Here is a 17,439-nt window from a genome sequence, read left to right as displayed (position 1 = left end):
GCACTGTGCTGTTTAGTTGGTGGGCCGATGAAGTACACTCTACTGAGGAGCAGGCTATAAACAGCTCATTTCTTTGTAACCATTTGTAGTCTCTTAGCTATCTCAGGACATGAGGTATGCATAGCTGTGTTTCAGTGTTTCTACTGTCACCACTATCAGAACCACATTAAGCTTATTTATTGAAGGCAATTATTGCAATAACAGCCTGGAAGGCAGCAAAATACATCACCCCATATACAGAGAGGAAACAAACACAGTCCCAAGTCTCTAATGTTAGTTTTGTCTAAGAGTAAGCTTTCACTGATTTCAGTGGTACTTAGATACATAAATTCCATCTTTAGATGGGGATTAAAAATATTGCAGACAAACTCCACAAAATGGCTTGGCCGTTGCAATGTTTTGTATACCTGAAAGACTTTCTATCTCTTGGAAGAAAACAGTTGAGCACCTAATCTGTGATATGTACAATTTAAAGGTTGCAGCCCAGGTAATATAGCACTTACAGTCCCCAGGCTTGCTCCATCTGCTCATCAGGGCTCTCCTGCTCCTTTTGCTCCTTCTCCCAGAGAGGCTGCCTGCTCCCAGACACCATGTAATGGAACTGCCTATGTGTGATGGCTCTCTAATGTGGCTCCTGAGCAGAAGGACCACAGTCTTTATAGCACCTTTCTTAGCAATTTCTAAATCTTAAGAATAATCTAGGACATTTTCCTGAGCTAAGAAAGATTCCTCCTTAAAACTCTTTGTCAGAGTTTTAACTTTAAAATTTAAATTTAACAAAGAGTTTTTGAACTCTTTGTTCAGCTAGTAGGTGACCTAGCTGAAACAGAAGGTAGCTAGCCAATTTCATTTTCCTTTTTAAAGAGATTTGATTTGTTTTTTCTTTGGTCTACAAGACTCCTTTGTCTCCTTATTTTGCTGGGGATAACTTCAATATCCTCGATCACTGCTCAGGAGTACTTGAAATAAGTATCTGACAGGTCTAATTATCTACCATTTATCTACCAGGTGAATGTCTACCATCCCAAATTAAGGTCATACAACCCTATTATTACATTAATCTGGCTGGCACATTTTGATTCCTGAAGGTCAAGTAAAAATTGCTAGAGGGGGTATATGAAAAAGCAGTGTCTAGATAATACACTCCAGTCTTTAGCAGTTTGCAAATGTTAAAGTTTTTATGAACATAAGAGCTCTGTGAACAGTGAGGAACTTTCTGGTTTGCACAATGAATGCAAAAGGTTGCAATACACATGAACTTTTGCAAACACATTCTCTTTCAACCACACACTTCTCACATCTCCATTTGTGGTATTTTTCTATGCTTTCTGCCATGATTTTTGATCACTAACTATTGCATTGAAATTCTGAATGTGTTTCTAATATCTGATCAATACTGAATTATTCTGTGATTTTATTGAGATATGTATGATTGACCCATCTCCCTGTTCTTATGGGGAAGTAATGTGAAATAAAATCATAGGGTAACTTGACTAGTGCATTGTAGTTCTACATAAATAGAAAATAATTAATATTTACCATTTCAGCCAAAACCACTGTTTTTTCAGATATTGCTCTCCAGGGGAAAAGAATGCAGAAATTCTGTCTTCATATTTAGGTATTAAAAAATCCCAGCAGATGAAGAAAATGGCTAGGACAGTGAAGACAAAGAGTGGCAAAGCTCTCTGAAAATTCAAACTGCAGGCTGCAATAACTACTGCCAAGTATGCTGTCACAGAAACAAAAATACACATGTCAGTTAGGTTAGTCTTTTTAAAAACAGGATCAAATTTTAAATTTCTAAGATGTGATTAAAGTCAGGCCTGTGTTTATCTTTTTGGTGCTTTTCTGACTCTCAGCCTAAATACAGAGAAATTTTGGTTGTGTTGTTACTTATGATATTCTCATTGATATGAAAGTTGCTTTCATTCTGTTGAGGCAGATTAAATGCTTTTGCCAAGTTCATAAGAAACATGTTAATCACTCAGAAAAATTAAACACTTCTACAAGAAGTTCTTTTTCCTGTGTAAAAATTATGAATTAAGAGCATGAGTCTTATTCCTTTTTTCAAAAGAGGATGAGTTTATCCATAACTAGAAACTATCCAAAACTAGAAATAAACACTTATAAATATGTGTCGATTGACTAATTTGATGACCTCAAGTAATTGTGAAGCTTAAAAGTAATTTATTTCATAAAGTAGCTATGGAATTATTTATTTGACAGGTTCACTGTTGGTAAAAGTCAGCCAAAAAGTATTCAGTTCTTGTAAAGAGCTATTTGATTTTGTTTATGGAAAATAAATAGGAAGGACTACTGATTATTATATATTATGCCTGTCTCATAGACATATTTCAAGTCTCTGTGCTCCCAGCGTTCAAGTGGGAAGATCTCAAGAGCAAATTTGGTGAAGTAGAAAGAAAAAAAACAACCTACTGGCTAATTAGGAAAGGGAGAAAGAAGAATAACTGAATTACTTTGCATTGCATACTGTCATAAGTACATTTATTCTAGAAAAAAATTTGCAGTGAATATTGAGTGATATGGGTCAGAAGAGAAAGTTTTCATTTCCAGCCTGCCGACTTCAGTTCAGTCCTATTTGGTGCCTGACAGTTTTTAAAGTGATTTCATGGTCTTGGGCAAGTTACTGAAACTGTAATTTTGGAGTCAGCTGGTAATGAAGTAGACACAAAGTCTGAACTATGCTGTTATCATAAGTGTAATTGCTAGTCAGACTTTAAACATGCTGGAGAAGCAGTTTAGCAAGGTTTGTGCTTTAGTTATGTTTGGGAATGAGTGGAGGTTTTGCAATCTGGAATTTTCTCTGGAACTAACTTCTCAACTACTTTGAAATACATTTTTAAATACAGTCAAGAGTTTTTATGTCAGACATATACAGAGCACAGCCTATAATCTCATACAGGTAAATAAATAAGGCTTCAGCAATCCTGGGTGTAACATATACTGTACCTGTTATTAAAATTCCGTAGACCACATAATGAATTCTGGTTTTATGTTTCTTGCAAAATTCACAGACTTCATCATATTTTTTTTCTAAATGCCTGGGGAAAAAGATTAACAAATAATAGGCTCTTGCAGAAGAGAATAGTGTTAAATTGGTCAAAATTCCTCCACTAAAGCTCACTGAATTTGAAAAGGATTAAATTTGGATCTCAAAGTGCCAAATAAAATTGCCTTTTGAGAGGGACTTCTTTGGGTTGATGTTGGATGGCCTGAGAAGAAAATATGGCAGATGTCTAATGGGACAGTCTGTCATGTACTTAATGGGCCAAAGCCAGCAGGCCAGTTCTGCTATCCTCTGAAGTACAGCTCTTCTGTGAAGAGGGTTAGTGCAAACTGAGTAGGTAGTTAAAAGATTCAGTATCCATTACTAGACTCACAAAGTTTGTTAATACAGCCAGCCCAGCGTTGCTGTGTGGAACAGTACTCTTGCTGTAATTGTGAAGGCCTAAGGCTGCATTTGTGTATGTGTGTATAATAACCAACACCCACCTAAAACCTTATTACAGTGTGCATAGAGGTTTCTGGACTTTTTAAAATTTGGTTGTTATTACACTAACTTTTTATCTTATCTCATGGAAGTTGAAATTATTTGTTAAATTTGAATGTCATGCTCTAGTGTCAGTTCCTCCAATTATAACATATTTCACTTACTTTGTTTTCGTCACTAGAGGCAACAGCGTGACTTCATGAGGGAGGTTGAAATTTAGGGAAATAGCAGTTAAGGGAGTTAATTCAACACAGATTTCTGATGTTAAATATGCCAGTGACGTGGATGCAGTGGCTAAAAAAGCACCTTCGTATTGTGCAAGCTGGAAAAAAATTACGGCAATGTCTCTGTCATCTCAGAGGCGCTGCTTTAGAGAGGCACATCTCTGAAGCAGTTTCTCACATTCCCAGTCCATAAAAGCAATGTTATATTTAGAAATGCTAATTATCCAGACTGTACTTGTTTGGAAACTAAATGCAGCTGGAGTTAGATGCACACTGAAATCCAGCACAAATACCCTTCTTTTCTGCTGTCAAAAAAATTCAATTAATTTAAAATAAATTTCTGAGAAACAAGAAATATTAATTTAAATTATATCAGTACACGGAAGAACAGAGCAGGACCACACGCCTTCGCAAGTACAAAGAGTAATAGGTTCTCAGAGAAATCTTGATTGCTTTTGATACTTCAATTTCAGTTCTGGGAATTCCTGTTGCTTCACAAATCATCGCACATTTTTTTCTAACTTGTGAGAACATTAGGTTATCTACCCAATCTCAATAGAAAGATCAGTTACAACAGGAAAAGAAAAAAAGGAGAAATGAGAGACAAAGATGAAAAAGGAAGTTACTTTATCAAATTTATGGTTCATCCAGCACCCAAGAAAAGGAAAAAATACTATTTACTATCTGTTACTGCTACTTATGAGTTCTTTGGGACTTAAAATTGTTACTTTCAGATTACAATTTCTTTAATTTCTTCTTTTATCTAACATCTCTCTGTCCTTTTTATTTTATTAATTTAAGCTATTATGACATTGGTATACCAGAATATCTTAAACATTTAAGCACATATGTAATAAATATGCAGCTCTGCTCTGAAAGGTGGCAGAAAAAATATGTTCCTTATGAAATGTGGTTAATTTACAAGGAAATATTCTTTTCCAAAAGCTGATCCTATAGGCTTGAAATGTAACTTGTAATATTGAAAAAACAGATCTCACTTAAGCACATTAATGTGAAATATTTCTATATGTGAAAACTCAGAAATCAATTTTCTCTTGTGCATGCACTCCAGAAGGGAACGTTAAAACTTGTACTTGCAGTGAATGTGTTATCAACAGACTGATATTCCAAAAGGGCTGTGCCTTAGACCACAGACTATTCAGTCCTATCTGTTGAAAGAAATCAATGACATCTATGAACACTCAGTGTGATTAAATCAATGACATCTATGAACACTCAGTGTGATTTTAAGTATTGTGTCTTAACTTTTTCAATGGCTTAAACAGGGTTTGTAGTTTTCATAAAAAACCCTAATCCTCAACTAACATGTGGATATGTGTTTTCATTCTGTGATCACTTGGAAATAGAGTAAACACAATGTAAAACTTCTGCTTCATTAAAATGGCTTTTTATCACAGCTATTGTGTTCTTACTTTGTGTTGGAGTAAATGGCTATGCAAACTGAAAGACACTAGTGAACCTTCTTCCTGAAAAAGATCACCCTTTAGGACCTCTATTTTAAAAACACTGCTCTAGAAATATTAGAAAAGAAGATATTGTACAAGAAGAAATATTGCTCCTTTAATTTGCAAGGCTTTTAAAGGATAGTTCCACAATCACAGATGTCATTTGTAAGGTATAATAATTTTAAACACGTTATGTTTCTGTATTACAAAAATTGCTAAGCAATGCAAAGGTCTATGTAGCAAAGGGGTACGGCAGTGAAATTTAGAGGTGTAACTCCAGAAGCATAAACACTGGCAGCTTTTTGCTTAGGCCAGGATGAAGTGAGTGGAAGAATTACTCATGCAAAAACATTACCCTTTCAAGCGTGGTTGCTCATCATCTACAGAAGCACGTTTGTTTTCATGCAGATCACTCTCAATATTGATGTATTCATCCCCCTGGAAAGCAGATCAGTGCCGAGGTTGTCAGAGAGGTTTATGCTTCTTAAGTGCAAAAAGCATCCCCACTAGCAGATGGTTGAAGCAGTCTCTAGACTTTCCCGCCTGCACCGCATGCATGGTTCCAGCTTTCCCATCTGCCACCAACTCTGTGATCAGTGTTTAGACCAGCTGAGGAGTTTCCCAAGCCATTCACACCATTTTCAAAAGGGAAATAAAAATACCAGTGTTACTCAGAGCTGAAGTCGGCAGGTCCTCATAGATAGTACTACCGCACGCAGTTGAAAAGGGCAAGCTGAGAATTAGCCAGCTTGCCCAGCACTTCCTGTGGATACCTCCTGGTTTTGTTGCTTCTCTCTTTGCAGAACTTTAATATGTTGGATCTTTTGTATATGGAGACTGGTTAAACTGGGCAATGTTTTAAAAATTTAACTGAGCCAATACCTTTATTCTTAAGAAAAATTGTTACCTGGGTCCAAAAGCATGGTACTATTGAAGCTTTTGTACGACTAGAGGCTGCCCCACGCCCTGTCCGAGGGCTGCCTTGAGGGGGCCAGGAGGGGCACAGCCCCCCAGAGCTGCTCAGCACACCTATGGGGGCTGTCCTGCCCATGCTGCACCTCTTCCCTGTCACACTCTGCTGGGGCACAAGGAAGGAGCTTGTCCCATGGCTACTGACCTCCATGCTGATGGTGGGGCCTGCAGAGCGGCCAGGGCCTGGGGCAGGCGACCATTGTGTTCACAGACAGCCGTGCAGCTGCATGTGGCCCTCACAGCTCTCCCCTGGAGCACTGCACCAGGATATGAGGCCAGCTAGCTAGCCTGCAGTGCCTGGCCATGACCTGGCCTGGTGGACATGTCCTACCCTCTTCAGTAGAGCGGCCCACAGTGCTCAGCCACTTTTGGAGCAGTGACAATCTGCAGGTGAGTTTACCTTTCATTATTCTGTCACTTTTGTTTATGCTATGTCAGTTCACCAGTCTGCTGTGGGAAGCAAGGCCCACTGCTGACGTTTCCCTGGCCCCTGCATTCCGTCAGTCCTGATGGAGGTGCTGCCAGACGCCCTGGATAGCTCTCAGTTAGTTGCCAGGGAGAGACTTGGACCACAGAGTCATAGGACAGCCTGGGTTAGAAGGGTTAGAGATCATTAAAGACTACCAAATTCCAACCCCTTGCCATGCGCAGGGACACCTCCCACTACACCGGGTTTTTCAAAGCCTCATCCAGCTTGGCTTTGAACACCTGCAGGGATGGGACATCCACAACTTCTCTGGGCAAATTATTCCAAGGTCTCGTTACCCTCACAGCAGAAAATTTCTTTCTAATATCTGATCTAAGCCTACCCCTTTTCCATTTAAAGCCACTCTCCCTGATCCTATGACTACATGCCCCCATGAAAACTTTGCTCTTTCTTATTTTTTGTAAGCCCCCTTTAAGTGCTAAAAGACCACAGTGGGATCCCTGGAGCTTCTCTTCTCGCAGCTGAACATCTTTCTCAGCCTGTCAAGTGTCTTCAGACTTTAAGGATCTCAAAGGCAAAACTAACACATGGCAAGACCAGAGTATACACATGGAAGCTGCTGTTCAGTCTCCTAGGGAAAGCTCAGTGCAAGACCAGCAGGACTCAGTTGGTCCTCTTGGCTGTTTTTAGAGCAGGGTTCTGTGTGGAGCTGCACTGCAACATATGACTGCATCTTTGCTAAACTCAATTCCTTTGCCTTGTTGGTCTTGACTGTGAAATGAAGCAAACCTGAAAAACTCTTACTAAGTTACTATTACTTTTGGTAACTGGCAGTACTCTTCTCAGTGGCTGTACAAGGTAGGTTTCTTATCTGAGGGACACCGAGTGATGATAATATGTAAATATCATTTATTCCTGAGCATAAATTTGGAATATATTGCATACCAGTCCTTCTCACAGATTTTTTAACCTACATTATAAATCAGGAAAGAGCCGGCCCTCTGGGTGGAAGAACCATTCTTTCACATTTGCAGGCTGCTACACAACCTTTGGCACAGTGTCAACTCTCCTGGTCACAGGCTGAAGCTCATGTCCTACAGATATTGATTTCATCCTCACCATCATTCCCACTGCCACCACTTCATGCACTGCCTAGGCCACGCCATGCTCTCCTATCTCTTTTCCCATGCCACAACACATATCCCTGTGCCTAGATTGACCACAGCCTTAATTCTAGCTCTCTGAATTTGCGAAATACATGGTTTGTCTTGAGAATATAACCTACTTTTCCTTTTGAGTACTTCAATTACAAAAACATCAATCTACATCTTTTCACATTGCTTACAATGTATTTAAATTTGCTCAGAATATTACTATGTCACTCTTTCATTGTCACGAATGCTTTCCTACAATGACATAAAAAGGCAAGAAAATCTGAAATCAAAGAAAACTTTGTGTGAAAGTGTGTAGATACAAAAGGAAATTGGAGAATGGATGCATAATGTTTTATTTTTTTTCATAGCCAAACATGGCACCAGGTCTGGTTTGTTGGGAGTGTTGGCCCTTGCTGAGAGTTACCTATGGGCTGTGTGGAACTCGTGGACTTCTGCCAGCAAAGGGAGACACTGTTAATGTGTCTTCACACTGTAAAGACCCTCAGAATAAATTCTTATGCCTCAGTCACAACGTGCCTGAGAAATTGTTGGCACTAATATACACATCTCTGACACTCTTGCACCAAGTAGTAGCAGAATGTTCTCAGATGAACCTTTCCAGTGGGAAATTGGTTTCTCTGATAAAAATCAAGCTTTCATAGATGCCACTACTTTTCTCCAATTTTCTATAGTTTCAATCAGTTCTGAAAGTCCTTTTCGTTTTTTTTTTCCTTGTTTTAACAATTTCCTTCCTGCCAGCTTTTTTGAAGATTAAGTCATAGGGACCATCTACTACCTTTCTCTCCTAGGATCTCAGATTCCAATCTAGTTCCCAGGAGTGCTTATCAGAACAGCCTAAGTGATCCTTTCCATCACTGCAAATCTGGAATTAATTCAACTTTGAGGGCAGAGACATTACTTTGCAACATGCCTTTGCTGCTTCTGACCACATCCAAGAAAACAATAGAAGATAGAAATGAGTACCCACTGTATCAACTATTTCTTATATGCTGCTTTGAGTACCATTGTCAAACTTGGCAAATATATATCATTACAACAGAATAGAATTTTTAGAGCAGCAAGTTTATTTCTGGAGTGAAGATGTGAAATATTAATATTACCTGACAATGGTAAAATACCTATGGATTTTTTTAACCTGACTCTCATATTTTCATAGTGGGATACTCAATGTGTGGGCTTAAACACACAGTCAAAAGAAGTCAAAATGAATGTGTTTACTATTATAATAATCTGTATTGTGCTCTCTTCTCTGTTTTACATGGGACCTGTTGCCTCAAGCTTGTGTTTGTTTGAAATTTTCCCTATTTAGGATGTCTATTTAATAATTAAATATTAATTTATTATTAGATGTTTAGTAATATGAATTCTTTGTCTGACTGATTGTATTTCTAAAACCAATGATTACAGATTCCCTTTTTTCACCTAATTATGAGAAAATGCTTCTATGTCAACTCCTCATCCACAGCCTTCCCTCTGATTACCATTTCTGATGCCCCTTTTGTATCTTATCTTGTATAAAGCCATTTTGACATTAGCATTTTTTCTGAACCCTACACATGTAATTTTGTTTTTTCTTTAATGCATTTTTGAGAACAGAACTCACTTTCCTGTCCATTCATACATTTTAAATTATATTCAGATTTTGTTAGAGTATCTATCTTGGATATACTATTACATTGCTGACATTAAGGTTTACTAATTTTCATAAGGTTATTTGGAAGAAAAAAAAAAGAGAGAAAAACATACCTGATTAGTATGCACCATTTCCTTATTTTGTGAATTCTTGATTCTCTGTGAATTGTCTCCAAGGCCTTTCAGATTTGTATCAGCCACACCATCATCATTGTCATTCTAGGACCAGAAATTATATTGGTACAAATCAGAAGCTGAAAGCCTTTCTCGTGTACAGTAAGAGCTGATTTATAATCTGATGCCTGGGCTACCTGGAAGCAAGTGAATGGGTGGCAGGAAATGGCCTCAAATTGCACCATGAAAGGCTTAGATTAGATATTGGGAAAAAATGTCTTTGCTGAAAGGGTGGTCAGGCATTGAAACAGGCTGCCCAAGGAAGTGATAGAATCGCCATGCCTGAAATGTTCCAAAAACCTGCAGATGTGTCACTGTGGAGACATGGTTAATTGATGAACATGGTGGTGGTAGATTAACTGCTGGACTCAATGATTTTACAGGCCCTTTACTATCTAAATGATTCTACAATTCTCTGTGTTACTTTATTAGAACTGGGAGCCCAAAACTTGGTGTGCAAAGCTCGGCTGTTCAAGTCTCTGCACTGTTGCACAAAGGTGCCTTGGTCACAGATGGTGCTCAGCTAATGTGAATCTGCTATTTTCTTGACTAAACTCACATGTCTCCCATGGTGAATTGTCCTGCTCATTGTCTCAGGACTGGTTCAACAAGGTTATAGAAACCCAAGCCTTCTCCTCACCAAGGACAAAAGGAACTATTTGGGGCCTTCCTCAATTGTTAGTATTTTTGCTCCAGTATTTATGCTCCTTACACACATGTAAATGTAAACATTTGTAAATGTGAACATGTACCTGTATTGCTCTAGAATAAAACACTCACGGTATCTTTAAAGACAGGAGTTAGCTTTACCACATTGATACTCTGAGTATTATTAAATTTTGAATATCTGTTTTCTTGTTTCTTGATGTTTTGAAGGATAAGTTGTCTCTTTTTAATGGTCCTAGAACATCTGGTTCTTGTTTTTGTAAGAAAGCTACTTAAACAAAATTTCAGATAACTTACATCTGCAATTGCTGTGAATGCTTTGTATTTCAGTGGTTTCTTATGGCAGCAGTTACAATACGGTCATTTCACTGAGTTTTATTGCATGAAGTATCTCATTATTTACAGGGTAATAAACCCAGTAAATTAGTATTTACAATAAAAACAATCACTTCCACATGAACAATACAAAATAAGCTCAATCATAGTAAATTATGATAATGACAGGAATAAGCAGTACTGCTAGAAATAAATTGAATTTTGCCTTTTAGCAGAAACATGACATTAGAAGCTACTAGAACAATGGTCAGGAACATTTTTTCTGAAAAATACTTTGCCTCTAAACTTCACCAAAAATCAGTTTCAGTCAAGAGTTCCTGTAACTTTGTCAGGTAGAAGAGAGGAATGACAAGAAGCTGTTTATTCAAGTGCTGTGGCCTTGATAACATCAGTTTCCTGGATTCTAAGTGAAGAGTACCTTTTGCTTCCCCTAAGAGAGGTATTTCTCTTTCAGAAACACTTGTCACTTGTTTGCCTTCTAACCATGCCATCATTGGAGTTTGCTGTAGCTGCCCCTGCAGCCAGCAAAGAATGCAGCTACTGAACACTCCATACAATTAAAAAAACCCAAACAAACAACAACAAAAATACAAAAAGTAGATATTTACTGTAGCATTGAGATATAATATATTAAAGATACTACACAGGACAGCGTAGTGAAGCCAAAGAGGTATAGTTCTGTAATTTACATACACAGACACACTGACACACTCCTGAGAATGGTGTCTTTTTGAGTGGTGTCTGTTGTCTTTCTATACTTGTTGCTGAGGAAGAAAAAGAAGATTTCCTAGAACTTTTGTCAGTAAATGTGTGAAAAGTTCTAAACACGCAAGTTGCTGTCTATGAAACACACAAGTAAAGAAAAATCAGTGTTGGAACCTCTAGAAGTCACTTTGGCAAATCCACTACTCAAGTGCAATAATTACATAAGCGTTTCATTTATAGAGTAATTAAAATATATGAATGTATGAGCAACGTAACCAAACCAGTAAGAGCATCACACATGGAACTCAGTAGCCCACGCTGCAGACTGATAGATTTGTGTCCTTCTCTGTGAATATAAAAAGTCGTTATTTCAACTGATCATATCACATTTCTGGATTATTACTGATTCAGTAGAAACTGGTTAATTACTGTTGATAACAAGTTTATTTTAGAAAGGCTTCTGTTGACTAGAACAGTCTTTGAATGAGTACCATGAAGCTGAGTAATTTTCTTGTTTCATAGCTGATTTTTAAAGTACTGTCTCTTCATTTTCCCCTTTATAGAATTTTTTTTGTTTTATTTGGTGAAAACATTATTTAACCCTACTGCTTGAAGAAAGAAAGCTCTTTTAAATTTCTAATAAGAACAGAAATATTCAAGTGACAAATAAAACTGCATAATCCCTTTTCCTGCTTATTTAGTGTCTGAGGTGCTGAAGGAACTCCGCAAAAAAATGTCAGCCTGTGCTTATCATCTACTGTTGCTGATTGCTATATAAGCAACTCAGCACAGGCAGAAAACTTCTACCTCATTTACTCAGTGTCTTTTTCCAGCTCTCTGTAGATATCTGGAGAACAAAACAGTGCAAGAGAAAATGGGAGTTCCGGCCTTAGGAACTACAGTTAGCACAGTCCTGTTATGAGCACAGGCCAGTCCAGCAATATGTTAAATCACTTCTGAACCTACTCGACCTCCAGGTGACGTGAGAGAGCAGGAAGTTCGCACAGAAGCTTGGATGGCAAAATTCTCTTTGTTTTAGCGCACAGTTAAAGAATTGCAGAATCGGTCCATCTGTTTTGAATGTTTGTGATAAGAAAAGTGTTTTGAAGTTGTGCTCCTGCTTTCACAAACTGCTTTACTTTAACTGATTGGAATTCCTCTCTGTAAAATATTAGATTAATGATAAGGACATAGCTGCCTCAACTGTGTAAGTGAAATGGTCTTTCCAATATTTGTTTAGTTACATCTTGACAAGCTGTTGCACAGCTACATTCATTGACCTTCCCTACCATCTCCTCCTTGAATTTAAAGGAGGATGGATTTTGCAAAGAGCTGATAACTCCTATTGTGCTTTTAACAATAGCAGACACTCTGGAGTAGATGGTGTTACACTCATGCTAGTTAGGCAGGAAAACAGGCTGGTCAACACTGCATTCAGGCAGTGTTCATTCAGGCAGCTGCTTAACCTGTTTATGGTTTAAGGCTGGGTCCTTGCATTATGTAGGAGATTACAATGAGGATACTCGAGGAACTTAGTGAAAAACAGACGCTTCAAAAGCAAATAGTTCAAGTTACACTGTTGGTTTTTGTTGTGTCTCATTAGATTTTTAATTGTATTTGCCCAGCAGCAGTGAAGCTGTCTAGTTTACAGTTCAAAACTTGCTTTAATATTCAGCGCGCCTGAACACTATTCATCTAGGTTTTCCCTCATATACTGTCTTTTGCTAGCCACTGCCATGACTCTGAATGAGTTTAAATGCATTTTAAATATTGAAGAAGAATTTCTTTAAATTAATAATCACAGCACTCATAAATACCTGTCCAATTATAGAAGTCAGTCTATAAGGCAGGAAGGATGAATGTTCATTATCCCTGTACTAAACTACAGTAAATGAGCTGTAGAAACAACAGACTCCCCACCTCTGAGTATATTGCTGTTTTCTTAAAAAAAATAGGTTGTCAGAGTAGGATAGTTAGATAGCATCTTGAAATGTAGGGGGTTTTTATTAAAAAACGCCCCAAGTATGGCATTAGAAAACAAGCTTAGAAAGTGTGGAAAAGTATTGCATAATTTCCTGTCTGGATCTGGTTAAGTAATGCAGTGCAACACCATCTTCCTTTCCAAGTGTAAATATAACAGTGATGCTTATTAAATATAAATTCTTAATAGCATCTAAAGTCTTAATTAACCAACCAGATGAATATCTAGGAAGCTAGGAAAAATGGCAATAAACAGAAATGGCATTTTTTAGGATATGTTTTAAGCTTGTTTGAATGGAACGGAGTACAAATACTGCATGCATTATGGCAATACCAATGTCCTGTACACTGTGAGAAAAGGGCAGAATTTTAAAGGGGATTCTTCCTCAAGCCAGCTTGTTAAGAGTATGGTGTGCTCTGCTACAGAAACAGGTACAGGTTGTTTAATGCATCGTAACACTTAGGAATAGGAGACAAATGAACAATAAATATTTATTAGCTGTTATCTTCCCTTTGCATTGTATTTATTTTATTTTTTTATTGTTTGCCTCCATGTTGCTTGTAACTGTAGGGCAGTTTATTCATCCACTTACAGTTCCTTTTCAAGATACAGCTTTTATCATTCCTTATAGAGTAAGCGTGACTTGATGTTTAATGTTATCAGAGATCTGAATCATCAGAACTGATTAGATAAAAAAATTGCCTCTTTAATAAGGGCTAAGACAAGCTAGGTAAATCCAATCTCAGTTTTGGGATTATTGTTAGTGATACAGGGTTTCTGATCAGGAAACTGTGGGCAAGTGTAGTGGTCCTCCAGCCAGCCAGTGCCATGTATGAGAAGTTAACTGAACCGCCTTGAAGGCGAGAGACACAGTAGCATTTCCACACATTATGTATGACATTATCGTAGCTATAGATACACAATCTGTTACACTGGCACATAGATACTTAGCAAGAACAATTTTCTGAATTGAGGATAATGATTTAAATTCCTTAAATTACATGACATTTTTAAGACGAAAAAAATTAACAACCTGAATGTCTCATTATAAACAGTGCAGCAATCTGTTGATTCTAGCTATGAGGCAGCATCCAAAGCAGGTAACTTTAGCATGTAGGTCTTAACTGCACTGGGTTTTATTAAGGTGAATACTTTATTACTGAAGTGTAGGAGCATGGTAGGAAAGACTAGCAGTATGGGTAAAGAAGGCTATGCATCTTAAAACCAATAGAAAAAGCTCACTCATTGTAACACACCCAAATGGCTTTTGGTAATTGAGATGTTCCTAATATCAAAAAGAGATCGATAAAGAGAGAAACAACAAAGGAGTACATTTGGGGTTTATCATCTGTTTTCTTTTGAGACCATTTTGAGCTGTTAATAAGGGGGAAAGTTGCTTCTGGGTCTCCCAGGTCCTGGTATTTTTACAAGGTAATAATGCAGGACCTGCAATTTCAATGCTATGCTCAAGTAGAAACTGCATAGTGTACAAAAGAAGTAGAACCACGCATTTTTTAAAATGGAATTAATGGTATTTACATAACTTTGTGTTACATGCATGCATGTCCTATCTGAAAGTAACTGAGGGTGTTCTACAGTACCATTGAAAATGGTGATGCAGTGAAATTCTTCTGTGATGCAATGAAAACCCTATCACAGTACAGATGGATGTGTGTTTACATGTCAGTAGCAACTGAGAAACTGAGAAGAGCTCATAGTTATCTCCTTTTAACCATTTGTGTGACAAATAAAAAAAACAGGCTAATTACAATTCTTCATCTTGTTAGATCCCTTTGCAACAGAAAGTACAGTGCTTCTCATTCTTGTCTTAATAAAGATCTGATATGATCCTTCATCCATCACTTGCTAGCCTTGAGCTGCTTTGTATTATGTTGAGAGCTGTTTTACTAAGTTACGTACTTTATAAAACAAATTGCCTAACTCAGATTTACTTTATCTCTCTCTTACTTTATCCCTATGTCCATTAATCATTAAGTGGTTCATGTGCATCTGAAGGTACCTATGGATACTTAAAATGGTACCTACACGGATACAGAAAATTGTTTAAATTACACCTTTTTGAGAACACTTTTATATTTTGTGGTTTAGGTAAGATACTCATTGCTTAATATATTAAGACGCATTTATTTTGGAGGAACTAATGTTCATTCGTTGTGCAAGAAAAGCTTTAAACACAAGAAATAGTGGGGAATTATGAGATTGTTTACTTTTCAGTGGTTTTACTGTGAAGTGATTTGTTTATATACAGAATTTCACCAATTTCCTTCTGTGTCTCATTTTCTCTAGGGAGTGACTTACATATTGAAACAGAGAAAGACAGTGTAAGAGTAAATAAAATTGGCCCGGGTAAGCTAGCTGCGTAAGGCAGAGTGTTAACCCGGGTCACTGTACTGCGCTCCACAGATCTCTGAGGAAAAAGGTGATTTTCGGCTTATGCCATTCAAGAGAGTTCAACACCGGGCTGTTGTAGCTGGGAACTCCTCTCCTGTTTGAGTTTGTAAGCATAGACTTAGGAAGCTGATTGCACTAATTTGGGCACATGTTTTCTGTGAAAACAAGACAGGATGAAACCTCTTATCTCACTCACTTGAACTGAGGGAAACTCAAGTTCAAATTGCTTATCTGTTCCGAAACACAGATGCTTAGAGGGCGCTCTGATTATCCAAGAGAAAGCCCTAACCACTGGGCTATCATGTCTTAAGAGTTATCTCACTTATCTACATTCCGTAAATATTCCCTGAAGGGTTTGTCTGTATAGCGCAATGAATAAACATTCAGCGGTAGAACGTTGCTGATGTTTTGTAATAGTTCACATGCTTAGTATCTACAAAGACCCTTCTGTGTTATTTGCATAGTCTTGGCAGATACTCACGTTCGCAACCCACTTCCTGCTAGCTGACATCAGAGGCAGCGTAAGGATCGGAGACTGCAAAGGAGAGCTAGGGGCTGCTTTGCTAATACAGTCTTCGGAGTATTTCACAGCCTCTGTCTCTCCCCGACATACTCTACTTTCAGCAACAAGAGCAGTGAGCCAGCCCGGCTGCAGGTTCGCAAGTCTCTGTTTGTGTTTGCTTTAATTCCAATGAAAGCACAGGGATGCTGAGCACTGAGAAATAATAACTAAGTACCTTTTTTTTTTTTTTTTTGTGTTTGTTTGGGGGGTTTTGTGCTTCCGCTTATGAAATTCACGTTTTTTAAAAGGCTGTAAATATTACTTTATGCCTAGAAAACACAAAACCTTCTGGGCTGGCTCTTTATCTTCTCTTTGTGCTTTTCTCAAGAGCAGCAGTCGATTGCCCTTACTTTATGCATGGAAGGATGATATGCCCCACTATGATTACATTATTACATAATTATTTTTCTCATATTACTGAAATACATTGCTTTGATGAGTTATATGTCTGCTGCATAATGCAGACCTATACATTTCTAACAGAACTGTAAACGACCTATCCTCAGGAAAAAACAGCAACTGATGAGATGAGAGCCAGTTGTGAGATTCATCAGCCCATGAAATATTACCAAGTCAGGACACTTTTCAAAGCTAGCTATATACCACTGAGTAGAGCATACTACTGAATAAGTCAATTGTGCTCAGTTTTTTTTACAAGAGCCGTGTACTTTGGCAGGGTACCAGCACGTAGAATGTTGTAAAATACCTGCAGGCAGAGCGCAGAAAATGCTTTTTCTTTGTTCGGGGTCTGAATTCAACATTGTTCAGTGCTTTAAAGTCCTTCCTCTTCCCCAGAAAGCAAAGGAAACCACACTCACCTGGAAGGCCAAATTGTGCACTCCTGAGTGATCACGGTTGGTCTCCATCAGCTCCATGTGCCTGGTATGGAGCTTTGGATGAATGTGGGAAACTACTTGCAGCCCAGAGCAGAATCAGCCAGGACCTGGTTAATCCATCCATAGGACCGCTATCACTTAAGTAAGGTCAGCTGGAGGCTTTCTCAGGTTACTCTTACTCCAACTTAGCTCCACCTTCTCGCTCCTCTAGCACAGCCCCCCTTTGGGCTAGCATGGAAAACGGCCTTCAGAGACAAGAGTGGAGGATACCTGCCTGTCCAAGAAACATATTTTACCCAGCATATCCCTGTGTGGTCCAGAAGGCAAATGTGTGTACTTATATGACTTCTGTCCTTCCTC

General features: G+C 38.1%; 1 protein-coding gene across 1 annotated transcript in view; it reads right to left on the bottom strand.

Moving 5' to 3' along the window:
• Window positions 1-17,204, bottom strand: part of SLC28A3 (solute carrier family 28 member 3) — a 37,797-nt gene extending 20,593 nt beyond the window's left edge. Inside the window, exons 1-5 of the mRNA XM_014869108.2 lie at window positions 17,062-17,204; window positions 9,522-9,626; window positions 5,557-5,639; window positions 2,971-3,062; window positions 1,540-1,729 (exon numbers count right to left, since the gene is read on the bottom strand). Coding sequence (XP_014724594.2) covers window positions 1,540-1,729; window positions 2,971-3,062; window positions 5,557-5,639; window positions 9,522-9,626; window positions 17,062-17,118 — 527 coding nt within the window. The 5' untranslated portion in view covers window positions 17,119-17,204. The remainder of the gene's footprint in view (window positions 1-1,539; window positions 1,730-2,970; window positions 3,063-5,556; window positions 5,640-9,521; window positions 9,627-17,061) is intronic.
• Between the last annotated feature and the right edge of the window lie 235 nt (window positions 17,205-17,439).

This window comes from Sturnus vulgaris, chromosome Z (assembly GCF_052056855.1).
Source record: "Sturnus vulgaris isolate bStuVul1 chromosome Z, bStuVul1.hap1, whole genome shotgun sequence".
In the NCBI taxonomy this organism is placed as follows: domain Eukaryota; kingdom Metazoa; phylum Chordata; class Aves; order Passeriformes; family Sturnidae; genus Sturnus; species Sturnus vulgaris.
This window is presented reverse-complemented; position numbering and strand designations above follow the sequence as displayed.